Source organism: Manihot esculenta, chromosome 12 (genome assembly GCF_001659605.2).
Source record: "Manihot esculenta cultivar AM560-2 chromosome 12, M.esculenta_v8, whole genome shotgun sequence".
Lineage (NCBI taxonomy): Eukaryota > Viridiplantae > Streptophyta > Magnoliopsida > Malpighiales > Euphorbiaceae > Manihot > Manihot esculenta.
Genome location: NC_035172.2, coordinates 3,470,251 through 3,497,624, shown reverse-complemented (window position 1 = coordinate 3,497,624; position 27,374 = coordinate 3,470,251). Strand labels below are relative to the sequence as shown.

Genomic DNA, 27,374 nt, shown 5'->3' with positions numbered 1-27,374 from the left:
TAAGTAGTGATTATGCAAAAGTTTTTGAGTATATACATATTGAATCAGTCACGCGTTGAAGAAAAGTTTAGAAAGGCCAAATCATTACCATATCAGAGAATTTTAATTAAATAAACAATTCTTCTAAGAAAAATTAGGTATTAATAACTAAAATAAAAGTAAATTAAGAAATTAAATTTTTTTAAAAAAAATTAAAAAATATAACAATGTTAATATAATAATATAAATTAAATAATGAATTGCCCAACTTAATGAGAACAAAGAGTTTTTAAGTTCTAAGACATTCTGGAAAAACGTAACGGTTGGCTAATAAAGTAGCAGAAAGTTAAATCTTTGGTTGGAATAAGCAAATTGGCGGTGCCACTTTATATTTTATATTTCCCACTCCTCTCTCTCCTATCTCACTATTTTTTTTTTCTCTATAAATCAGTATCCAAAATTTATTTATTTATTTTCAAAATGAGATTGAAAATTGAGATTTTAGACGTAAAACTATATTTATTATCAGATGAGTATTATAAGAAATTTATTATTTTTAATTTTGAACAAATTTATTAAAAAATTTTAAAGTTAAAAAATTATATTTAATTTTTATAACTGCTTTAAATAAAATAAATAAATATTTATATATATACGACTCAAAAATATGTATGAAGAATAAAAATATTGGATTGATTCATTGATTATTATTTACATGATTATTGGCATATGTAGGAATCTATGAAGAATAAATTTGTAAGATGATGAGAAGTCTGGCTGGCTAAATATTCTCCATTATTAATTTGTCCTTTATACAAGATTAGCTACTCGTCTGTATCATCCTTCTATATATATTGGCAGATTTTTTTATTAATATTAAAAATAAATATATTAAGTTAATTTCAAGTATTATTAGAGCATAACATTAAAATTGACTTAATTTAATTAATATTTTTATTAAAAAATAATCAAATTCAAGCAACACTGATACTTTAAAATAATTATAATTAATCACTATTAAAAAATTAATATTTTTATTTCTATTATCGCAATTGTTTATTTATTTTTTTTATAATAGATTAAAAATACAGCTAATATTATCATTATTATTTTTATTAAAATATATTATTATATATAAAAAATAAAATTTTTTATAATAATTTTAAATTATTATTAAATTATTATTTTAATACTATTAAAATAAAAATTTCACCGCTACTGCTAAAATACTGATATCTAAACTCTAAAATATAATAATATAACTAAGCTAAATAAATAAATAACTTAAATTTTTTAAGTGGAATTCATTAATTTAAATTCGCGCCGGACATACCTATTACGAAGATTTTCTCTCAAGTTTTAAAAGTATTCCATATCTAGAATTTAAATTCGTACATTTTTAGGCAAAACGATCTCCCTCAAGTTTTAAAAATGTTTCGTATTTAGAGTTGAAATTTGAGATTTCTGAGAGAGAAAAAAATTCATACTATCCATTTAAATATAAAGAGCTTAATTTTAAATGTGATTAAAATGTAATGGTTGAGTAATCAATTAATGAATATAATGAGAAAAATTACAAAATACACATCCATATATAAAAGATTTAGTTATGAAAAAATGAGACAAAAATCCAGGTAACTAATTAAATGTTGCTATTTCTAAATCCATAGAAGTCGGCAGTCCATTGTTTGGTCAACCATGGAGAATTAATGAACATCCTTAATTAGGTGAGAAAATATAATTAAAATTTTAGGGTTAGGTTCAATTCATGATTAAAAGAGGGCCCCATAACATTGCAAAGATGTTTTATGTATATAATAATATAAATAAACTTTGTCCTAAAAAATCAAGTTATGACTCATTGCAGCCATACAACTGAATATTTAAAACCCTAGTTATCATTTAGCTAGCTTTTTTTTTCAAAGTAATAAAAGATAGAAAATTAAAAAAATTAAACTTTTAGATATTCTAAATTTATTTTAATATATTTATTATTAAAATAAGTCTGCGAGTTCTGTGACAATTAAAGGAATAAGAAATAAAATTATAAATGAAAGAAATAAAATATTGGAAAATATATTCTATAGGAAAGCAAATGTATATATATAAGCTTTTTAAAAAAAAAAAAAATTGATGGAATAAGTGGAAAATTAGAAGCATAGAAAGATTTTGGAGATCTTTGTATTGAGAAAATTTTATTTCCTCTTGTTTATCTCATGTTACTCACTACTAAATATGTCTCATTTATATGCAAGAAAAATAATTAATCATTAATTATATATAATGTTTTTGGAATATTTCTTGGCATGTGTTGGGATTTTTGTTCTGATATGAGACCATAAAATCTTAGTCAATATGATTGGAACCATATATTACTGATTATTTTTTTATATTTATAAATATATATATATGGGATTCTTGTCAAGGACAAGAATTTATCATATGTTTTTGTTTAGATATTCTTTTCCATTTAATTAACTCTATTTTCTTTTTATCCATAAAGTGGTGTTACATTAAATTTTAACCTAATTTTTATTATAAAATTAGTTTAAATTTTAAAAAATTTTATATTCCTTATGATCGTTAAAAATTTTGTTTGTGAGAATTTTTGCTATTATAAATTTAATATTTAAATTTAATATTAAATTTAATAATTATAATTTTATTATATTATCTTAAAATTTTTATAACTACTTACTATACCTTTTTTTTCGCTAAAAATAGCTTTCATTTTTATAAATTAAAAAAAAACACTTTCATTTTTTACTTTATTCTTTCAAATTAAAGATAAATTCTTTTTATTTTGATTCTGAAAAATTAAATTTAAAAAAATCTATTTAATTTTAGAAATTACAAAATAAATTCTTACGAATATATTAACCCAATTCAAATTTTATTATTTTATTTTACTTTTTTAATGATTTTAATTGGTTTAGTGTACTCGGTAAAGGTCACGGCACTCGATTTTTTTAAATGTATTTTATTTAAGTTTTAAATAATAAATGGCATGATTATTTTTTAAAAAAATTTATTGATTAAGAAAAAGGGTTAATTTTTTTTTAAAAAATATTAACTATTGATTAAACAAAAATGATTGATATTAAAGATCCCAATAACAATATTTATATGGGAATCACATGGAGTAATAAATAAATAATAATAATAAATAAATAGCAATAATAGAGAATAACCCATTAATGAAATGCATGTAAATCATTGAAAGAAGAGAGAAGAGAAAGTGGGTGACCTCATTTCCTTCAACTTTGTTCATTACAAATTAAGAACATTTCCCAACGGCTATATTCGGTTGACGAGGTCGGTAAAACAGTTTGATTGGCTGTAGTTGCAAGTCATCATCCCAGCTAGGATCATTGCACCTGGCACAACCTTAGCCTTGCATGTGGCAAAAATTAGGACAATAGAATTTGCATTAATTATTGATTATTTTTGAAGTTAAAAAAAAATTAATTAAAACCCCTTTTTCTCTTAAAACTAGGTGCCGCCCCCTTCCATTGTTGTAGAGTCGAGCACAATTGCAAAAGCCAACCACACTTATTTATAGATATATTTAGTCTTCCAAGTAAAAGAGATAGAAAATGGTCAGGTGGGTTTTTGAAATTTTTATTAAAGAAAGAGAATTAAGAGATGAACATGTGGTGCCTCTTAATTTCACAATTTCTTCTTATTTTTCTTAATTATACACATGCCACATGATTTTATTAATTCTATAATAGTTTAGATTATGAGTTATTTAATTTCTAATGAAGTAATATACAAATGAAAAATATATTAAAAAATTAAATAAAAATGATTATTAATTTATGATGACGTAATGTCATTTGGATCCTGAGTCCAAACCAGTGAATATTGTCCGCTTTAATTTAAGGCCGCACGATTTTGCTTAAAACGCGTTCACTGGAGTTTCAAGGGCAGAAACTTATAAAGCCTTCTCCCTTTCAACCTCTTTCCGATGTGAGATACTTTTTGATCCACCCGCATAGGGGATCCTTCCCCCATACAGGCCTTAGCGTATACGCTCAGCGCACTGTACTCATGAGGACCAGGGTTGTTTCCCCACAGACGGCCATTTGATGACGTAATGTCATCTGGGTCCTAGATCCACACCAGTAAATATTGTCTGTTTTAACTCAAGACCGCACGGTTTTGCTTAAAACGCGTCCACTGTGATTTCAAGGGCAGAGACTTATAAGGCCTTCTCCCTTTCAACCTCTTTCCGATGTGGGATACCTTTTGATCCATTTGCATAACGGGTCTTTTCCCCATACAGGCCTGAGCGTACTCGCTTAGTGCACCGTACTCGTGAGGATCAGGGTTGTTTTCCCACATACGGCGCCAAATGATGATCTGAGATCCTGAAAAATATGATTTTATAAGAATTTTGTAAGCTTGAGGAAAAATTTAGACCTAAAGGGGAGTATTTCTCTTTTGTTCGTGGGCCGGCCTGATTGAGGAAATTGATGGGAGTCCGGTCTTCAGACTGAGTGGACCGGACTTGATGCATGTATGAGACTTGAGGGCCTCTAGATAATGGGCTGGTATCGTGGGTCTGGCCCCAGACCGGAGTAAAAAAATTCAGCGGTCATCAGTTTATATTTTTTTTTAAATTATTTATTATTTTGAGAATTTCAAAATAATATTAATTTTTAATTTTTATATATACTCTCATTAGACTTTAAGAGTTATTTAATATTAATATGTGAAAAAAATGATCATTTAAAATATATTTTTAGATAAACATTATAATTTTTTAAAATTAAAATTATTATGACTTAATTAAACTGCTTAGACCAATCTTCATTGTGATTTAATTAATCGATAGATAATTGTTTACAGCATTATTTAGGTAAAAAAAATTAATAAAAATTCCTCCCACATTCTGGTATTTGTGGGTTAATTCTCCTTAATTGCTATTAGTTTTCTTAATGCCATGGATGGTTTGACCAGAACTACTAGGGGAAAAAAAATCTTAAAAGCAATCAATAATATTTATATGCTTGTTTGACTCCAATATTAATTAATTAATTAATTAATCAATGAATGCCTGATTATCTATATAGATATATAGGAATAAAATTATTTGTGTCAAATGTATTTCCAGTCTTTTCAATGGCATTTGCTTGCCATGTGCATAGGGTATATATAAATATCCATGGCAGATCATAGTAGGTCACCAACACAAAATATATTTTTTATTTGAAAAAGCTACAAAAATTAAGTATAATAATGAATTATATAATAAAAAATATTTTTTTATATCTTAAAATATGTAGATTAAGTAATTCAAATTTTAATTTTATCTATTTTTTTTTAAATAAAACTATTTATTATATTAATAAAATTTCATTAAATAAAAAAAAATTATCCCAAATAAAAAAACGATCATATCTAATATATTGACTAGAAAAATAAAACTACTTATTATATTAATAAAATTTTATCAAACAAAAAGAATATCATCCCAAGACGATTATATCTAATAGATTCTTTAGTCAAAGTATAAACAGTTAGAGTGACATGATAACGAATTCATCTTATAGAAATATCAGTTTTAAAATCTAACAAAAATTTACAATTTTTCAAAATTAAATTCAATTCAGAAATATTTAAATGTATAGACCGAAAAATTTAAAGTATCTGCAAATAGTTTATAAGAATATAGCCATTAAAAGACAAACAGTACAGAAATTTTATCTATTTTCTATATTTTAAAAATAAATATTTCTATATTTTAATTTAAATACATAAATTTTAAATGACATATATTATAAAACAAAACTAATAATTATTGACACTGTATTTTCCCAAGAACTTTCTGGGGAGTATAGCTAGGCATATGCATGATCTAAATTTAAAACCCATATATTAGAATCTCAAGGTTCCTGTGAGAAGCCATGAAGCTGGAAGTTTTTTTTTTTTTTTTTTAAAAATGCATATTCAAGTGGGTTTTTCTTTTTCTTGGTAGAAGATTCATTGCACACTCCCTCACCCATCAAACTATTATCGATCCCTTCAGAACTGGCAAGAGTCGGATAAACACACATGGATTTTCACAAATTTTTCCTTGAAATTAGTAGAAGAAATGTTTGGAGAATGTAGTTTTGTTTCCAATGAATAATTCTATATCTTGTAGTAATTAATTAATTAATTAATTAATTAGTTTTAATTGTGATTTGTGTGAAACCCAAACCATGTGATTACCCATCTAAAATGGCATCCCATTTAATTCCTTTTTTCAGAATTTAAAATTTAATTAATTAATTAAGTTGCTTAATGTTGGCATTTTGCGTTTATTACAACAACCTCTACGGTGCCGTTTTTAGTTGACAAATTAAAAAGTCAACCATATTGGTGCGAACCATTTCTCCCCTAATAATCATCTAGATTTTTCAATAATATAAATTTAATTATTTTATTTGTTTAATAGCACCAACAATTTTTTTAAAAATATGTCGAAATTCGAATGTCAACTTTTATATTATTAGATGAATAATTTTTTTAAATTAAATTCAAATTCAAAACCTTATAATTATGAGATTATTTTAACACAATTAATTAATAAATAAATAATATTTTTTATTTATAAAAGTTTTTCATAGCTTATGACCACGAGACTTTCTTAGCTAGAGAGCGACACCTGATTTTGAAGAAATTTACGGGACTAAAACTCATTAAGCTTTACGCAGATAAGTCGGTCCAGCATTGCATGACCGCCCTGTGATGAAAGGTAGATCGGATCAATTACGTGCTCGAGTCTACTTATGAAAAGTCCATCCTGGTATTGTGACATAAGTTAAGAGAAGTAAGTCCAATCATTTTGCAATCCTGTCAGCATGCGCGCCAGAAGAAATTAAATAGTCGCCTGGCGTGGGAAGTACTCTGACGTATTCATACGTACGGATCTGAATGATAAAAATAGATAGTACTAGAGAGGTGATTAGACGTCACTAGCAGAAAAAAATAAAAAAAATAAAATGAAGGGAGCGTCTTACACACCTACTATAAACTCTATTTTCTGAATTTTAGAATATTAATATCTCATTATTTTTTTTTAATTTAAATATTTTATTAATTTGAGTCTTAAAATGTGTTTTTTTTTTTTTTGCAAATTAAAGAACAAACTCGAGAGAATTCCAGCTAGTTCTATATGCAAAATTTATGTAATCTTCAAAACAATTAACTATATATATACAATACAAAATTGTTAATTATGAAGAGCAAGTCTAAGGTTGTAGTTTGAAATATATTTAAATAATTGAGTCTAACTAACTTTGTAACTATAATAACTGCATTAATAAAAAGGAATATTTATTAACAAGAGGGAATCAATATCTTGAAGAACATGAGCAAATGTTTACCAAAAGAAACAAGAACATGACTCAAGATTAGATATGCTTACTTTACGTCATAAAAATGGGTTTAATTAATTAATTAATTAATTAATATTGTGGAAGAGAAGAATATATATGTATGGAAACACATGAGACCACATGGAGAGCAACCCTCAGGTTTTTTCCAATATTAATTAAGATTATATACTAATCTTCAGTAATTAGTCAAATCAGAGGAGTTCTGCTTTTAATTAATTTTTTTTCTGCAAACTAACATTACATGTGCAACTATTCTTTGCTCATTATCAATAATTCTCTGCTTCCCCATCTCATTTATTAAGCTCTTATGTATATGCCACTTACACCCATTTTAGATGCATATGCTTCATTTTTACCATTATTTATTTAGTTAGATAATTTAAAATTGGGATTTGTTGACAAGTGGCAAAAGCATCATATCTCATTCAGCAAAGAGAGTGACAGTTAGGCTAAGAAAGACATGCATTGTGCATTTAGATGGTTTTGCCAATTATGCAAACGCAAATAGGGAGTGGCAGTTTTCGTTGCAAAATTGACTTTGAATTTTGAAACTAACTCAACCCAATGACCCAATTGCCAATAGGTTTGGGCCTCACTTAAAATTTCTTATATTCACACTTTAAATCAATTGTCCCACATATATTAATGTTATCTAACCCACCAAAAACTACACTAATATTTATTTTTTCCTTTAGAAAAAATTAAAATCCTTAACACACCCAACACATATCAATCATGAGGAAAATCAAAATTAGGAAGTTTGGACAGAAACTGAATGTAGCATGTGGGTTGTGAAAGTGACTAACTAGGGTTTCTTTCTTCTTTTGGGTCCACTTCATCTTCATTCCCAATTAAGATTTGACAATTAACTATTAATTTTAGATATGATTTAATTGAATTCTTATAAAAAAAAATAAACGTTATTTTAATTTTTTTTATTTCAAATCAGTTTTCAATTAAATTTTTTGAAATTCTTAATTATAAATAGTAAATTTTGTTTATGATTGTGATTTTTTTTTTAACAATAATTCATTATTGTTTTGATATTAATTTGGAATATGAATAATATAAATCGAAATTCAAATTTGAATTTCCTAACATGGACAAATATCCATTTCAAAGGTAGAAAATAGAAGCACATAGAAAATGAAAGGAGTAGAAAGTAATTATGAATCCTAATGTAATGTGGGTAACCCATATGCATATGGACCAATCACAGGTTGTTAAACAAATCCATCAAAATCTATCCATTCATTTCTGTTTTAATCCACATTTTCAATTTTTTTGACTTCTCTACCCACTTGTACAACTTACAAATCTTGGATTTTTTTTTTTTAAATTAGGGATTAGAAATCGAAAAAATAAAATCTAAAATCTCTCGAATTTATTGAGATGCATTTACTATCATATTAAGTCTGTAAGTACAAAACTTGAACCTTTATGCCCTTATCGATTAGATATATTTTTAAAAAATTAATATCACGTATTAAAAGAAAATATTATCTTAAATAATTCTAAGAATATAAACCACTATGTTTTTCATATTGACTGCAGAATATTTTTAACTGATAAGTATAAAATTATTATAGCTTAAATTTGATTTTTTTTTTTTAGGTTAAATATTACAAGGGGGGAAAATGGTCCATTAAAGAGTTGATATGAATCTCTGGTCCATAGTTTATAGGGTATAGGGGGGTAGGTTATGTGGTAGAGAAGAGAAGGGTGTGGTGAGGATTGGATTTTCATAGGCATCCATGTGATTTCCTCATGATCATTCATGGGTTACCATTACAATATTTTCTATTTGATTTGATTTTCAGATACTTGTCACTTCTCATTTATATATATTTTTTCTTCTTAATTAAAATAAAGATTTTTTTTTTTGTCGGTAGAGGTTTGAGGGAAGGAGGAATCAAAACTCATTACCACGGAATTCTCAAATATGGTTTTTCACACAAGAGTAGACCCTGTGATAAATACAAGTTAAAATCTTAAAAAAATTATTATATATATATATATATATTTTAAAAATAACCTTAAATATATATTTTTTAACTTTTTAATAATAATTTAAAAATATTTTTTTAAAAAATAAAATATGATATTTTCTGCTCTTACTGTACAATTAAAAGACAAATTTAGCTTTTTAACCAAAAAAAAATTATGCTGCAAAGAAGTAATATATACATTTATATATAAAGCAAGAGAAAATATTACATTGGAAAAAAAAAAGAGTGAAATCTGTGAACTCATTGAGATTATTAAGTGGATAATAAGATTTTTTTTTTAAAAAAAAAAAAGAAAAGAAAATGATAGGATGGATATCAGGGCAAGCAAACTTGGTTGGTCAGCGAAAAACATAAAATAAAATTTCATCAGAATTTCTTGAAAATAAAGAGTGAAAAATAAAACATTCTCATATGCTTCTCATTACTGTGTATTAATGTTCAAATGTGTTGTTTCTTTATACAATAAAAATTGAGTGGAGAAGCAATGCTTCAACCACATCACCAATCAACAAAAATGACACTGCATTTTTTCCTATAGAATTTGCTGCCCATTATGGCAAAAAGGGCAAAATGTCAAAAAAAATAATAATAATAAAACAAATATTGGTATCACTAAAGAAGAAAAAACCCACAAAGATATCACCTTTGCCCTTCACATGGATGGATTTTACAGATTTAAATTTCAAAAAAAAGAAATAAATTAATGAAAGATTTTACCTGGCAGGGATGAAGAAAAGAATATGGAAAAAAAAAGATGGAACTTTACAAGCCTGATATCTCTGACCAGAGATTGATTTAATAGCTTCCCTACTTCAGACAAAAAGGATGAGAAGCTTGAGCTTACATAGCCTCACTCTTGTAAAAACTGGAAGGCTGGATTCCCAATTAATTCCTCTGCTGGTTCAACATCCATAAAATCTTTCTCTTGCAGTGAATTAGACAGGTCTTCAATAGAGAATGGGATTCTGTTTCAAAATTTTCAAATTAGACAAGAAGTATGATGAGAAAATTACAGAAGGCAAATTTTCTTGATGGATTAACAAATATTGACAGTTTGCCTCATTTCATTTTATGTGCACCAAACTCTTATAATCTCATAAAGAACATCACACTTCCAGTCCATTTTGTAACATGCATGGAAATTTCTGTGATGCCAAATTGAAAATATATGTGAAGTGAAGGAACTCTCACCCAGAATTGTCATCCAACAAAAAGGAACTGCTAGCAGCATCATTGGAGTCTTCTATCATAAGCACCCTCATGCTCGAAATGACCTGAAGAGAGATTAAAGTTACACATATTCGAATGTGCTTGATAGGAAAACAAACTCCAAAACACCATCGCTTAAATCGTTCTTAAACAAACTTACACCAGGAGACACGCTTCGGGTGTTATAGTTGTCATCCCAGTATAATGTACAGATTCGGTACAGCTGTTGCACGCTCAGGATCTGAAAAAATAAAGCATAGTGAGGAAAGGGAGAGGCATGTGTACAACAATAAACTTAATTCTCCAGCAAAATGAAGGGAAAACATTGGGCAGATAATCTATGAAATTGAGGGGGAAACTTACCTAGGCTAGGTCTACATGTAGGGGTGTAAACGAACCAGACCGTTCGTGAGCTATTCGAGACTCGGCTAGATAAAAACTCGATTGGGCTCGGCTCGTTTTCTAAACGAACTGAACTCGAGCTCACTTTTTAGACTCGTTTAATAAACGAGCCGAGATTTAGCTTAACAGTATTTGGCTCGTTTAGGCTCGCGAACTCGGCTCGTTTTCAAATTTATGAACAAGTTTGCAAGCCAACTCGTGAACAGACTTGCGAACAAGTTCGTGAACATACTCGTTTGCCAACACCAATCCCACATTGAAAGTTGAAGGGATATGGAGGATTGTGACTTCTCCGTAAAAGGGCAATCCTTCTACATTCTTTTTCATTAGTTTTGGATTAGAGAGATTTCAATTAAATAAAAAATTTAATTTAAAAGTTTCTTAATGACCTTATAATTTAAATTTATTTATAATTTAAATGAATTTGAATTATATTGAACTTGTTTATAATATAATCAAATTCAAATTCGAGTTTAAATGATAGGAATCCAGCTACAACTCCAGGGGCATATTGGGTATACACTAGAAGAGGTAAAGCTGCCAAGAGAATCACCCTTGGGAATCAAGAAAAAGGAGGAGACACGTCACCACCAAGTTAGTTAGGAAATGTCAGTATAAATAGTATGTATGAGGAGGGAGGAACCATCTTTTTGGAATCCATTATATCAGCAGAATTTCCTCTGCTCGGGCTTGTCCTGGGGTCTGGCTTACACCAGTCATCATTTTTTATCTTTTGTTCATTCTCTGTTTTCCCTACCTGCTGTAATTCCATTTTTGATTAATATAATCACAAATATTCCTCTCCATATTCTCTTCTCCTTATTCCCTGTTTATTGTTGGTTAACGTTCTCGTTTCTCCATCATTAAATGAGTTCAAATTCAAACTTTTTGAGTGGAATTTGAATTGACTCATTAATGTGATAAATGAGCTTATTACGAATCCAGTTCGAACCGAACTCGAGTTTAATATTTATTTTATGAATCGAGCTCGACCTTATAAATAAAACTCGAGCTCAAACTCATAAATGAAGCTCGAGCTCGAACTCGAACTTTTAAATTTATTTTCTAATCGAGTCAGAACTTATCAAAACTCGGCTCAACTCGGTTCGATTACAGCCCTATCTATATGGAACCGTAATATAAAATCATAATGGAGTCCACATAAAACCTCATAGAGTATGTCCATGTAGACCCGGTCTATGCAAGAACATCTATATTATTAAGGTAAAAAATTTATCACCCAATGCAAAGAACAAATGCACAAAACCTTCTTCTAATAAATTAAAGCCCCCTGTACAAATCAAGTCCCTGATCCTGCTTCACTAAGATAAAGCATACAATATGAGAGGACAGGCATGCACTTGCATGTTCACAATATGGAAGAGATACTTACCGGGCATAGATCATTAGTGATTTCATCATAGGATATTCTATACTTTTGATGTATAACCTGACAGCCAAGACGAGAAAATATCATTAACAACACCGAACAAAATTACCATCATGTTGGGAGTAGTACTAAAATAGAAAATAATAAATAAAGTATTTAGCATACCAAAAACCCGACAGCTTGTCTTATGTGCTTTAGTTCATCCCAAGATGCACCAGCATACTGCAATCAAAGGAGTGAAGGAATGAGAATCAAGGAATATAGAGAATATAAAGCATTTGCTAATGAAACAATAAGCTTTCTACAAAAAGAACTAAGCACTAATTCCAAAGCATTCTACAAGAACTATGCGTTAGTTCCAAACTTGTCGTGAAACAATAAGCATATCAAGAAAAAATAAGCCAATAGCTCAAGGACAAGTTAAAGCAAAGGAATCACCTCCTCTTTTGCTTGACAACACCATAGCTCTAGCTCAGCCAATCCCGCTTTCACATACTCACCATTGCTAAATGTACAACACTCACGTCGCAAAAGAAGACTGAACACAGTAGAATCTCCATATAAGGAATCCTTTTGACATCTGATAATATCACATGAATAAGATGACTCATTACCTGTTGAATAATTGTACGTTGATGTATGAGAACGTTTGAGTAAAAATCTTCTGGATAAGAACTGGAGGCACCTGAAGTAACAATAACTTCTAAGAATTTTTGTGCATTTAAAAGACAATGAGAAGAGGTAACAGTAAAGCTCATACAATCTGGAAAAAAAGAAAAAAGTAAAGCTCATACAAAATTTTGTTTCAACGTGCTGAGAAGAATGTTGAGACTATCAATTATGTTCTGCCAATGACTTGCAGGAGAATCTTTACCAAAGGAACGCCCAGATCTTAGTACACCTCCCTTAGATGTTCTAGGTGCCTAAAGTCGACATTAAACATAAAGTTGCTGAGATTTTCATGAATAACTGAGGCTAAAACACAAGGAGTTCAACTTCAACAAGGTAACAAAGTGAAGTGCAATATACCTGGATGCATAATGAAAGCAAAGACGATAATTCCTTCTTCAAGTTGTCTCGAATAATTCCATAAATTTTCTCAACAAATGCAGCAAGCTGTTGCTTGAAAAGCAAGGCTGGGTATTTAGCCTCTACTTGGCGCACTACTGATAGAGAAGCAGCAAGGTTGGAAGAGGAGGATGAAGAACGAAAACCCTAGAATTGACCAAGAATACATTTAGAACTCACAAACATATATAAGACTGAAAGCATCAAATGCCATAAAAAATGAATAGAAAATTTTAATACCATGGTCATCCTCCCAAACAAGGATGTCGCAGAGGATGGCTTCCTATTTGGAGTTGTACCACTAGCATTAGCTGCCTTCAGACTTCTTTGCAGCAAAAACAATAAAGTTGATGTATTTGATAACCAGTAAGCCATATGATCATTGTTATCTTCATTCTGTAATCAAGAACATAGTTATCATTGGCAATCCTTGTTCAACGTATCATTGTACTCCACTGTGCTTTTAATAGAATGAACTACCAACAAAATAATGCACCCAGTTACCTCAATTGCAGAACCAATCATTTGAATTAGACGATCAAACACACTGGTCCTTTCTGCTTCAAAGGATTTCCAGTGGAGAAGACATTTGTATATGGTAAATGCTGCAACAGGCTTTCCGTGACTAAACCCAATGTTATTTGTAACACAGTTGATAAGAGCATCAATATTCTCCTGTTGCAAGAATAAGATTCAAAATTCTGGAGTTTTACAGCCAATGTTTCAAGAAACACTATAGATGAATCAAATCCTAATTTTGTAAGCACATACATGTTGACGTTCAATGTGAGATCTTCTCAACTTGCTATCTGAATCCGAGCCAAACACCTTTACAGGTGTTGCACTCTGTGGTTCCTGCAAAAAGAAATCCCATCCACCATCAGTGAACAGAAACCAAACAATGAATGCACATATTCAAATTGCTATACGTAGATGATCAGGTAAATTGATTACTTTTGCTTTGTGCTCTTCATTCACATGGTGACCATTTTCTGCACTCTGAAAGTAAAAGGAGGGTTAATATGGGGGGGAGAGGGAGGGAATGGAGGATCTATACAATTTTTCTTTACAGAAATGAATACCTGAGTTGCTGGAATAGGTGGCCGTTCTGAAGTCTTCTTTACCGGTGTCTGAAGCAAAGATTTTTGCCTAAGAATTTGGTTCTCATTTTCCATGTCAGAAAATTTTTCTTCCAGCCTGGACAAGTCAAAAGGGATTTCAGGGGAAAAGAATGTAAGCATCAATTATTAACAGGACACAGAACAACCAACTCCACATTTTATTAAATTAATGACTATCTACTGAAATCACTGCTCCCCCTGAGTAATGCAGATTAAACATAACAACAACCTATACATAGCAGTCTTCAGTTCGACTATTCTTGACTCTGCCTCCAGAGCTTGCTTCAATCTTTCTTCGCTTATTTTGGTAGTCTCTTCAAACTTTTTCTCTGTTTCATCAATTTTTTGTTCCAATGAACCAACCAGAGCCTGAAATTAATCACAATAACATAATTAGTAGGCAAACAACGAAACCAAAGAGCTGCTGTCACAGGTTTGGAGAACACTTCTTAGATGCCTGCTTTAAATTCATGGAACCGGTACCACTAATTATCAGGCTCCCACCTTTAGTTTCTCATTTTCTGTTTTAAGCTTATCCAACATTTCGTGATCAACTACAGGAACCTCCTGTATAACAGGGACAATCTCTTTCGCCTTTTTGGCAGCCTCACGTTCCTTTATGAGGATTTCTTTAGTTTCTTTGAACTGGATTTGCATTTCTTGTAAAGCAGACTGCAGTTTTGCATTCTCTTGTGTTTTAGCTTCTTCCATATCAGCCTACAAACATAACATGATATAAATATGAGAAAAGAAAACAAGAGAGAATGAAAGAATTCTTGATGAATTATCAGGTGAGAGACCAATAACATGAATTGATTCCATGTAAAACTATAAGAGCTATCAAATAACTCTTTCACAGAGGTCTTTTAGTTCTATGTTTCAGTGTCTATACTAAATCCAAACCGAAGCATGCTTCACCCAACAAAAATAAAAAAAACACTTTGGTGAAAGTATGACCATGATGAAAAGACTGAATAAGTAGTTTAAGATATGAATAAACTAAAGCAAATAGCTAACCAAACCTAGTGAGCTTTGACGAGATAAACATTATTTTTCCTACCCTCATGCGTTTCTCCAGCTGAAGTCTCCATGTCAATTCTTCAACCTGCTTTTCCAACTTGTTTTTGGCAGCTTGAAGGGCACCAGTTTCCCTTGCAGCCTGTAAAAAAGAACAACGCAAAGGTGACATACAAAGACCTAAAGAAGAACCAGTTACTGCTTCAGAAAAACTGAATAATTTCAGAAAACAAATTAACATTCATAAAATGAAAGGGAATTACTAGCAGTCAAAAGTCTGTATAATATGAACAAGTGCAAGTAGCCATCTCTTAATTATTTAATAGAAAGCAATTTTTCATTCAAAACTACCAATACAAATGCAATTTTAAGTGTTTGTAAGTTTTTCCTAAAACAAAGCATATGCAATACCACATGTAGGAAAAACTTGCAAACACGCTTTTTGGCATCATTAACAAGTACACTGAACAGCTTGCTCTTGCAGTATCACCCCTTGTTTGGAGTAAAAAATTTTTGCAGGAATTCAATTCTATTGATTTCTTCTTTTATCAATTTTCTTGTTTAGAATGAGAGAATCCAATTCTTTTAACCTAGAAAATTTTCATTCTAGAAGGAATTCAAATCATGCATGATTTCACAATAACTCATTTTAATTCTTTTCCTGCAAACTGAATTATTCCAAACAAAAGATTAATGCAAGGGTTGATAATTATTAGTGATTACAGTTTTAGAGAATAAAAGATTAAAACCTGGAATTCTCCCTAAAAAAATAAGCAGAACAAAAATTTCCTACTGTAGACCCTGTTTTGGCAAAAGAATTGTCTGCATAAAGCTTTCTAATATATAGCAGAAAATCCATGCATTAGAACTAATAAAAGAGATGTGATGAAGAGAAGGCTTCCATCCTAGCTATTTCTTAAACAATTTCACAACAATGAGAAATGAAAGTGCGGAAGTGGGAGAAGAAGAAGAAGCTCACCATTTTAAGTTTCCGCAGTTCCTTACGAGCAACTCTCCCTCTCCATGCACATTGTGTCACAATTGCTGCTTTCTTTAACTCCATATAGTGCAACCGGGCCAAGTATTTGCGACATTGGCTCTGGGGAATAAGGGGAAAGGCATATAAACTTATGTACAGACAATTTAAGAACAGGAAAATTGTTGAAACAAGTCCTTGCAACATACAAAAAAATAACAGAAAATAAATTGTTTAAAATATTTACAAATCCGGTGATGAATTTTTCCAGCAATAATCTTACCTGAATTACAATTGCTGCTTTAGTCTGCCTTCTGAAGCGTAAGTCATTCCTAGCAGCCATACCCCGCATACCTGTTTGAATAGAAATAGCAGAGCAACGCAATTCTGTATACACTTTCCTAGCAAAATACATTCGCAAACATCTTTGGATCCTTAGGGAAGCAGCCTCTCTCCTCATGTTCTCGTAAACTTGCCGAGCAAGTTGTCCTAAATTGAGCATAGGCGAAATCAACAGAGTTATTCATAATCCTCATTGCCTAAGCAAATAGAACAGCTAGCTAACATAAGGTCCAACCATCCAAGAATGCGACAACGCACCTCTGCATGCTGCTTGAATCTGTATTGCAGACCGACGTGCCATGATAAAACTTCTACGAGACAAATAAGACCGCACTTTCCTCTGAATAATGCTTGCTGATCTTCCTAACACCTCACTCCTACGAGCATCCAGTTCTGCCATTTGACCAGCCCTAAGGAATACCTTTGTTTTACCAATCTTCAAAAATCACATGTAAGGATAGTATCAGCACAAAAAAGAACAAAAACAAAAATAAAAGACACATGTCCATCTCATTTGATGATTTAGTTGACAGTTGACACTCAAGAGAAGAGTTATTAAGAAAATGATGTAGCCTCTCATCAAGCTACATGTTATATCAGATTGAAAAGGAAAAGCAACAGCGTTATATAATAGAAATAATATCTCCTCCTCCAAAAAACAATAGTTACAATGAATAATGAATCAGCAAGTCAAATAACTAAGATAAACAGGATTTATTCACTTCTCAGAAAATAACCTGATAGCCTTTAAGTCCAACTTTCTCCAGAAGGCTCTTGCAAGCAGTAACCTCATTAGAACTAACACAAATGATATTATAAAAAGAGTCAGAAACTTCAATGCTTGAACAGAAAAGGCCACTGCTAAGAGAGAGAATTGAAATACCTCTCATCCAAAACGTCTGGTGCAAGGATGCTAAAACGATCTACAAATTCAACAAATGACCTTCTAGTAGGGTATCCTGCACAACTAATCCTAATTGCTTCCATAACTCCCTGAATGAGACACATCATAGATTAAGATTAGCACATAGTTAAGTTCCAGTCACAATTTTAACATATTTAATAACCAGATCTAATGAATCTTAAAAATCTTACCCCACATCGTAATTGTTGGAGAACATTTTTATTCTCAAAAATTGCTGGCTTAAGAAGATTGTTGGGCTTTACACAGCGAATGTAATGTGGCTCAGTTGCATTGAGAGTTTCAAGCAATGCTTGCAGTTGTTGCTGCATAAAGCGTAAAACAGCAATTCACACCCAAAAGTATATAAATTGTTAAAAAGAAATGAAAAGAAAATACATTATACCTTAAATCGAGAACCTATTGAAGAGAACTTTGACTGTTTAGATGATTCTTCAGCTAAAGGAGGAAACAATCCCGAGACAAAGGAACATTTGGAAGCATTTAAGAGTGCCTGATGTTCAGCAACAACATAGTCTTTGTTCTTGTCCAGAAATAGTTCAGTTTGATATGTAACCTGATCAATAAATTAAAAGTTTTGTCAATACAATTCAAAATCCAAAAATTATTATTTTTGGACAACACATGTCAAACCACAAATAAAAAGAGAATAAACCCACATCACCAGCATAATGACAAATTGTGAAGTCACTTCGAGCTAATTTTGGCTTGCTGAACCGTTTATGATTTTTAAATGTCTGGTACAACTTCTGAGCAAAAGTTTCATGTGTTGACCTTGGAAACATGCTACAAAAAACAAGTCACAGCGATGTTACCTTGCAGAATGATCATGAATAATTGAAAATAACACATGCATTAGCTCAAAGAATTTTCAACTAATTGATACAAATGCCAATAGCAATAGCGATAACATGCTTACCAGGCTTCATCTAGTAGAGCAATTATACCACCAGGTTTCTGGAAATTAATAGGAATTGACAAAAAGTAAGCATGAGGGTTTAACACAAAATAACAACATTTTGAAGTCAAAAAGGAAAAAGAAACTATTATGAACACGAGGAAAAGAACACCAATTAGTCTACAGTTATATTTGTGACATAAGTTTCACCTACTGTTGGACAGTTAGCAATATATCTTATATAAAAACAAAATGTCAAGCCAGGATTTACAGTAGTTACAATAGAACAGACCAAGTACCCAGTAAAACTTGGTGCAGAGGTAGGAGAAAAATAAACCTTTTCTATCAGATCCAGAACATCTTTATTGTCCACAAAATCAATGTAGCTCCAGTCAATTTCTTCTTTTGTATACTCTTCTTGCTCCATTTTGAAGACATGCTGCACAAGAGATACTTGTGGTAAATAATATCCGGTAAGAGTGAAGAAATGCAAAGATGTCTAAAGAGAGTACTACTGTATTTTCAAATGTACCTGATTAAAATGTTGCTGAAGTTTCTCATTTGTCAAGTTGATGCAAAATTGCTCAAAACTGCAAGAATGATGTAATACCAATGATCAGATGAAAGAATCAAACAAGCATACTCCAGTGTTCATCTAATTGTGACAGACACAATTAGTACAATCCCCTCTGTTGAGAGTCATAGAAACAACTATGGCCGCTATACTCTCCACAAAATCCTCCAAATAGTACTAGCTTATATGTTCTAGGAGAACCTAAAAGTGACAAGCAGATTAACCAGGAGATGAGCTATTCCGTTGATGCCCACACCAGGAAATAAACCTACACAATAATGGCACATCAAGGAACCAAATATGCTCAATGGAGTTTCATGAACTGGTATGATCAAGGAAGCAGTAATGCTAAAACCGCAAGGTAATGATCTCAAACTGTTATAATCTAGAATCTCACCACATATTTCAGCATCAATCAAATCCAAATTCTCCTCCATGCTAAGTATCCAACCGAGGAACTTGAATAGCACAATTGTTCTCTTAAAGAGCCAATCCCTCTCAATAATGGGGCTGAGCACACATTCGTTTATCTGCTAAACCGATCCTAACTTATTCAATTCAGTTTTTGGGTAATCACTTTGGTTTCGCTAGTACTTTCAGAGAAGTTAGGTTTCTCAGTTCCATTCAGTTATTGAGATTAAAGAGCAAAACAACAGAACCAAGCCTCCACAGATATAAAAAATCTTGCGCCATACTACTCATATGCACACACACACTCTTCATTTCACAGTTTCAGTTCTTTAGCTTCCTCTTCCCTTTCATTATTTTCTCTTCACCTCACAAATGATGCATTGTTTTACCAATCCTAACTCATTTAATTCAGGTTTTTGGTAAAATCGCTTTGATTTCAGTTAGTACTTCCAGAAAAGTTAGGTTCCTTGGTTCAATTCAGTTGTTGAGATTCAAAAGCAAAAAAACAGAACCAAACCTCCACAGATATAAAATCTTGAGCCATGCTACTATAGATAGATAGATAGATAGATAGAGAGAGAGAGAGAGAGAGAGAGAGACCCGCGAACAAACTCTTCATGTCACAAATTTCAGTTCTTTAGCCAACCCTCTGCCCTTCTCACCTCATAAATGATGCATTGTTTCACTCTAGTTCTCCTAGATGAAGACGAAGCGTTGCTTGAGTGTTGGCTATTGTTTCTTCTCTTGACGAACCCAGGTCTCCATTCTCCATTTTCAGATCTTCTTCTTCATTTTGTCTTGGTTAAATTGATCTTTAGTGGATTTTAGTTTGAACAATTAGGTTGAATTTGATTGGGATCAATTTGACTCTTCTTCTTCTTCTTCTTCATTTAGTCTTGGTTAAATTGATTTTTTAGTCTTGGTTAAATTGTTTTTTGGTGGATTTTAATTTGAACAATTAGGTTGAATTTAACTGGGATCAATTTGGTTATGTTGAAATTTATCTCTTCTCTGATTAAAATTTATCAATTGTTTGATTGGATTGGATGAAATGACTGGGCAAAAGGATGATTTCTCTGTTTTGTTGATGTTGTTAAATTCAGCGATGTTTTTATCTGTGTTTTAATGGATCATGTTCTGTATGCCATTTGACTGTTGAAATCAGAAACAATGGACAAAAATGATTTATTTCGGTTTAACTCGGTTTGGTTATGTTCTTAATTGCGGTTTGATTTAGTTCTTAGTCACAAAATGGTTCAGTTTTTAATTTCTGTTTGTTTGGTTGTCTGAAATATGCTACTCGTTTTTATTTCCATTCAGTTCAGATTGGAACTGATTGATTACATGCCCCTAGTCAATAATGTAAACAAAAGGCATACTGGCTAAGCACCTGTTTGTCTTGAAACTTTCAAATCCATAAATATCCAGCACACCGATCAAGAACTTTGACTCAGGGTCTTGACCAATTGAACTATTAATGTTATCAACAAGCCTGCAGAAATAAAGGAAATATTAGATCTATACTGAATGACACATTCAATGCTTTATCCCAAATTTAACATGAGCAATGCAACAACTTATTTGCAAGCAAGGAAACAAAACAGCTTCATCAGACTATGGAAGTGAACTTACCAATCAAACAACCTTGAGTACACAATTTTAGCTAATGCATCTCTACTAACAGCAGCAGATGCTGGATCCAAACATTTTGTAATGGTTTCATCACGAGTTACAATTACACGTTTGCAGAGAGAGTCTTCTAGTGCCCTCACATCACACCTACATAAAGTTCAGGTTTCAGAAGCTGCATTTCCTTCCATTTCAAGAGCATAAAAGGTGGACATTTTCAAAATAGAATATATACTATTGTAAATAAGGGTAAACGAAATTGCTTCTTTATTTACATTAACAGCTCAGCAGCAGTTTTTAGATGAAACCGAGATTTTTCATCTTTAGGCATGGATGAGTCTATTTCCTTCCCTTTTGCAAATTCAATATTTCCAAGATGCAGGATTGCAGCCACCACTCGAAATATGGCATCCTGAAAATGCAACAGAGTAAGATGAACATTTTTACAAGATTTTAGAACTTGAATGACTAAATTTTTTTGCATAATAAATTATAAATACCTGCTCATCAGAACTTATTCCAACAATTTCCATTGCCCTCCTTGTTTCAAGATACTCTTTAGAATCATCAACACCATCCAATTCATAGCAATTAGATTGATTTAGATAGTGAAATGATCTTGGGTTTCCCAATTTGTATCTCTGAAGATCCTGACAAATGATAAAGGAAAGATATTATGAGGCATGTTTGGAAGTCGGAAAATGAGCAATGGATGCTCTTAGTTGACCACAGATGGTAACTTAGCTACTGCAATAAATGGTTTTAACCATGATGAGGTCCAATAAGTATGGAGCAAGAACATTATTCGTTTAAACACTAGTTGCATATTGTATATAAATAAGCAAAATATAACACCAGTATAAATAAGCAAGGAACTTGTTTCTTTAAACACTAGTTGCATGATATATATAAATAAGCAAACTATAAAAACAGTATAAATCCAGCTCGAAAAAGCACCTGATATTTACACACAAAAATTCCTTTTTCCATGAAGTCACGATCAGTAATCCAAGACTCATTACCTCTGATGGTGCAGCGCAAAGCATGTAGAAGCAGTGATAATTTCTTTCAGGATCAGAAACCTGACACACACGTGATCTTTCTAGCAAATAAGTTCTGATAGCAGCTCCTGAAATCCTTCCACTCTGATCAAACTGGATCTCCACAAACTTACCAAAACGACTGCAGGGTACATGGTATGCAAAGAAGAACACAAGCCAATCAACACATCATATAAATTCACAACTATATAAAGGATTTATTGTAAACCTTCCCACCTAGAGTTATTGTTTCTGACAGTCTTGGCATTGCCGAATGCTTCTAAAACAGGATTCGACTGCAAAATGATGAAAATAATACAAATGCAAATATGCGGTCAATCATCAAATGGCATCAGATTTCTTGAATTTTTATATCTGCCAGTCACAGACGTAAATCATAAGCCTAGTTCACCTCCAAGACTTGCTGCTCAACAGTTCTCCCCTCAGCAGCAGCTCTCCCTCCCATGTAGGCAAGATAACGCATAAGCAATTTTGTGCTTTCTGTTTTACCAGCCCCACTTTCACCACTAACTAAAATTGACTGACTTACTCCATCATTGATCATTAGCCTACATCCAAAAGCAATGGCATCTCCCATAATCAAAATTGAGTAAAGAAATAAAATTAAATAAAATAGACGCGTACCAGTTGCTAGAATTTTATACCTGTATGCAGCATCTGCAACAGCAAAGGGATGTGGACTCAGCTCACCAAAGGCTGCCCCTTTATACTGTGCCATCATATGACTATCATAGAGATGCGGCAACTTTCTAAAAGGATTCACAGCAATTAATATATTCCCTGTGTAAGTCTGGAGGCAACATTTAGTACATCAGCCTTGATAGGTGAAAAAAAAGTGCTGAAAATGTAAAGGAAAACAATAAAGATATCCCAACATCCATCTAAACATAGCATAAATATATGGAAGCATAAAATAGCACATCCAGACATATCTAACTACGCATCATCCGCCCTCCAAACAAGAAGCATAAGAAGGAAAATTATCTATTGCTTGCAAATACTCACATAAATTTCGTTCATATCATATCTTGATCTTAAATTCTGCAAGACTCCTGGTTCATGCAAATAAGCCAGTTTTGTCATATCATCCACTCCACATGGTGGGGCTTCAGTGTCTTTAGCATAAACATTCGAAGCTTTAACAACAACCTGCAGTTTTTTTCCAAAATTGAGAGGGGGGGGGGGGGGTAACAAGTCAGCATATCTCCAATCATCATGTTATAAATTCTCAGGCGAGAAAAACAACATTAGCATCAGACTAAAGTTCCATGCAGTAAGAAGCAAAAGCAACTAGACATGACAACAAGATATAAATAGCGAATTGTCACTTAACATTTGACAACTATAACCAATTGAAGATGACATCCATATTAAATATAGCCATTGAGAAGTGTCAACAAAAGCACTCACTGTCTTTCCCGATGTGCAGAGGACCTTAATGTCACCACCTTTAATTTCCACAACTTCACCATCAACCCAAGCTTCAACAGGATCTTCCAACCAAACATGAGATCCAACGACCAGACCAACACCAGCAGCCTGCAAACCCATAGTGTTTAGGGTTTTTGCTTCAGTGCAATTTTTCATTTTGTAACACATATATGACTTGCAGTTATCCATGTCAATTATTGAAATAGAAAATTATGTCACAACTTGGGAGTAATGTAAGACTCCAGGAACTGTTCCACCAGAAACATAGCAGCATAACAATCATGACCAAAAAAATGAAGAGACCCTCTTCACCAACAGAGAAGAGGTTAGTAAAAGGAAATGCAGTGATGAGAAATGTTTTATAAGCAAGAAAACAAGTAGCCAAAAAAAGGTAATAAGAATATGGTGCTGCCAAATGTTCTCTATGCAATATTTCCAAACCTACTCAGTCAATTAATCATGAATATTTTCAATTTAATCAGTCAGTTTATTTGAGCAGCCATCTGAATTGACAAACTTTTAGAGTTTTTTTGAATGGAGGAAGCAATTTTCAATAACTTTGGTCATGATTTTGAAATCACAGAAAAATGAAAAAGTTTTATAAGAGGTGCAAAACCATTCACATGACCAACCAGATTTGGTTGGATTTCCCTCAAGTCACAATAGAGTCATGGCCAATGCTTTAATTTGTATCAACCATATACATAACCATTCGCTTCATATATATGCAGAATTGGGAGCAAATGTGCCAACATTCCCAAATTTCTTACATATCATAATATAGAAAAGCAGAGAATTTCAGTTCCTGTATCAAAACATTAGATGCACATATGATTAACAAAAAATTAAAGCATTGACTATAAAGATTTAGATATTTCATTTGCCGGTCATTAACACATATCATAAACATAAAATATCTCCAGTTTCATTGCATGCTTCAAATGCAAGACTATTTTACTATGCAATATAACATAACTGAATTCAGCTTTGTTGCCTATTTAAGCTACAATCATAAACTGTTGATCAATACTGGATGGGAGCAAACACTACAACTAGACTATCATCGGTAACTCACAGATGGAGGAATGATAAAGGATAATCTGTCTGGAACAAAAACTTAGGTCCAAACATTCCAATTTCATTGTTCCATAAAAAGCTTAGATCAGAATAGTAAACATAGAAGTTCAATTCTGTACTGCTACTTTAAAAACTAAGAAAGGCATATCCACAAAAACACACCAGGTCCAAATATATCAACTAGATCACATCATCTAAGCACAAAGGAAAGAAAAGGGCAATATGAAACTGGCATACTTATAGCTCCAAGTTAAGCACAGATCAGTCAACCAACGAAGTAAAACAACAACCACGAGAAATAAGAATTAAACATCATTTTCAACAAACAAGGCCTTAAAATTCCCCACAATCAAAACAAAAAGGAGATAAAAACTGAAAACAAGAGTCATAAAGTATACCATTGTCACCGAGATTGATCAGATCAGAAACTTGGGTTGCTCCTCGATCTACTTCTACAGCCTTCAGCAACAATCATTCAAATTGCAGAACCCAAAGAAGGGGGAAATTAAAACTTCCCTTTCCCTTTTCCTTCTTGGGTACCTTCTAAAGTTGATTTATATCAATAACCCAATAAGCAAAAAAGGAAATGAAAACAATTGAGAAGCTTAAACTCTTCAACAAGAGGAAATATTTTCTGAAGAAGAGAATAAGCTCCTCTCTATCTGTCTCTCTGGCTTTCTTTGATGTGGAAATCAAAACTATTGCAGTTCTTTTGTTTTCTTGTTATTGTTTTTGCTTGGTATGATTCCTTAACGTGTGTGTTCTTTTCTTCCCTCCCACCTGATTTGGGTTATGGGTCAAGAATCGAGATTATTAACAAAGTCATCTTAATTGCTTTAATTTAATTAAGAAAATTAAAGCGTTTTCGTTAAACGCGGGTTTGAATTCCTATGCTGCCCTTGTTTATCGGCTGTAATTACGAGAGCTTAGAGTGAGAAGCTGACAACGAAGACTGTGGTCAGATTTTAGTCCACCTGGGGTAAGGGCTGTCCGAATCTTACACAGCAACAGAACCATAAATCAAAATGGCTGTGGCGCCATTATCCTGTTAGAACTTCCCTTTCCATGCAAATTTAACTTCTTTTGTCAAAAGTTTTTATTTTTCATTATAATAAAAAATATTTTTTTCTTTTTATTTTACTTTTTACATATATCAAAAAATAAAATTTTTTATTAATTTTTTTAATTGTATACATTTTAAATATATTAAAAATTATTAAATATTAAAAAATATTTTAACAAATTTATTATAAATTAAATAAAATATAATAGTCAATTTATATATTATTATAATTTTAAAAAATGAATAATAATTTTTAAATAATAAAATTAGATAAAAAATTTATGAAAAGAGCATAAAATATAATCTAGTAAAAATTTAAATATGTATATAAAATATAATCTATTAAAAAATAAATATGTATATATAAGTAGTTGGACAAAATTAGAATTACCATGCAGATTTATTTTATTTTAAAAAAATAAAAATTTACATATATTTACTTATCATTACTTCTTCGTGGCATAATTACTTGACAAAAAAGTGTTAAAAAGGTTTTCAATTTCTTCAAACACAATTGAGACCATTGGTTGTTGAGGGAAAATAATTTTATAAATTTTATTCAATCCAGTAATATGATTTAAATAATAAAATTATATTTAATTTTATACAATCACTAAAATTAAAATGTTAATTTTAAATTTACATGCATTTATTTATTTTATAGGTAAAAATTGTTTTTTATTTTAAAAAATAATTTAAAAGAAAAGAATCATTAATTTAGATTATTTCTTACTAGAGATGGGTATATGGTTTGACAATAGAATATGCTATCATGGCTTTTTTGGTAAACAATCAAAAGGAAACTTGGAGTATATTTGCTATAATTAAATTTCCATTTCTTTATAATTAATTTAAATATGGTGGGGACTATGTGTTCTTCAGATTAGATCCAAGGTCTAATCTCACCCTTTTCCATAACTATTTGGATTTGAATTTTTTTTTTCTTTCCTACTTTTTATATAAATTAATTAATTTTTTTAAAGTGAAAATCAATATCAATTTTTATCCTGCAAATCAATATTTATACAAACCAATATTTATACAGTGATATTCTTAAATTTAAAAGATAAAATTTTAGAGTATGTATGTAAATTTAGTTTGAGAAAAGTAGGTCCCTCATTTGTATTTTTTTTTTTATTCTCTAATGACGCATAATCGTCATTTTATTATAGTATCACCTATTTCTGTCACTCACAAATATGCCAACGTATTTTTTTCTGTAAGACGGCTATTTAATTATACATGTTGATAGGGGTATGAGGTGACTGGACCTGCTCTTCTACCCTTTATCATGTTAATAGACTGACTATTTTCTAATGGACCTACGGGTGTAATCAGTTCGGCCTGCTTCATGTCATCAGGTTGGGGCGCACAATATTAAACCGATTCGCTTGAGAATAGTTTAAT

At 31.3% G+C, this 27,374-nt stretch overlaps 1 protein-coding gene across 3 annotated transcripts; it reads right to left on the bottom strand.

Annotated features, from left to right (window-relative positions):
- Positions 1 to 9,766: 9,766 nt before the first annotated feature.
- Positions 9,767 to 25,714, bottom strand: LOC110628127 (myosin-6). Of its 3 annotated transcripts, XM_021774633.2 has the most exons (39): positions 25,303 to 25,714; positions 23,807 to 23,935; positions 23,402 to 23,545; positions 23,041 to 23,186; positions 22,788 to 22,944; positions 22,613 to 22,671; positions 22,358 to 22,517; positions 21,836 to 21,985; positions 21,611 to 21,747; positions 21,339 to 21,485; positions 21,097 to 21,198; positions 19,254 to 19,311; positions 19,059 to 19,160; positions 18,743 to 18,780; positions 18,483 to 18,609; positions 18,209 to 18,379; positions 17,997 to 18,128; positions 17,785 to 17,894; positions 17,639 to 17,699; positions 17,160 to 17,337; positions 16,843 to 17,048; positions 16,563 to 16,682; positions 15,627 to 15,725; positions 15,071 to 15,283; positions 14,796 to 14,935; positions 14,528 to 14,642; positions 14,400 to 14,444; positions 14,217 to 14,300; positions 13,950 to 14,120; positions 13,686 to 13,841; positions 13,407 to 13,592; positions 13,172 to 13,300; positions 12,992 to 13,062; positions 12,816 to 12,915; positions 12,543 to 12,599; positions 12,381 to 12,437; positions 10,746 to 10,826; positions 10,568 to 10,650; positions 9,767 to 10,341 (listed from the first exon to the last, which is right to left on the bottom strand). In XM_021774633.2, exons 1-39 carry the CDS (start codon positions 25,303 to 25,305, stop codon positions 10,227 to 10,229), a joined length of 4,539 nt encoding a protein of 1,512 aa, XP_021630325.1. In that variant the 5' UTR covers positions 25,306 to 25,714; the 3' UTR covers positions 9,767 to 10,226. The 3 variants fall into 3 exon arrangements, with proteins under 3 accessions (XP_021630325.1, XP_021630324.2, XP_021630326.1); XM_021774632.2 differs by having other exon boundaries at positions 23,807 to 25,714; XM_021774634.2 differs by lacking the exons at positions 22,613 to 22,671; positions 22,788 to 22,944; positions 23,041 to 23,186; ... (1 more) ...; positions 23,807 to 23,935; positions 25,303 to 25,714 and having other exon boundaries at positions 22,293 to 22,426.
- Positions 25,715 to 27,374: the final 1,660 nt, after the last annotated feature.

Excerpts from the sequence above, each read along its gene's own strand:
- LOC110628127 (XM_021774632.2), bottom strand. The coding sequence starts at position 24,016 with ATGGATAACTGCAAGTCATATATGTGTTACAAAATGAAAAATTGCACT. Across the intron at positions 15,726-16,562 it reads AACTGCGGAAACTTAAAATG|GCTGCAAGGGAAACTGGTGC; the intron begins GTGAGCTTCTTC and ends TCTTTTTTACAG. Across the intron at positions 13,842-13,949 it reads TGATTGGTTCTGCAATTGAG|AATGAAGATAACAATGATCA; the intron begins GTAACTGGGTGC and ends TCTTGATTACAG.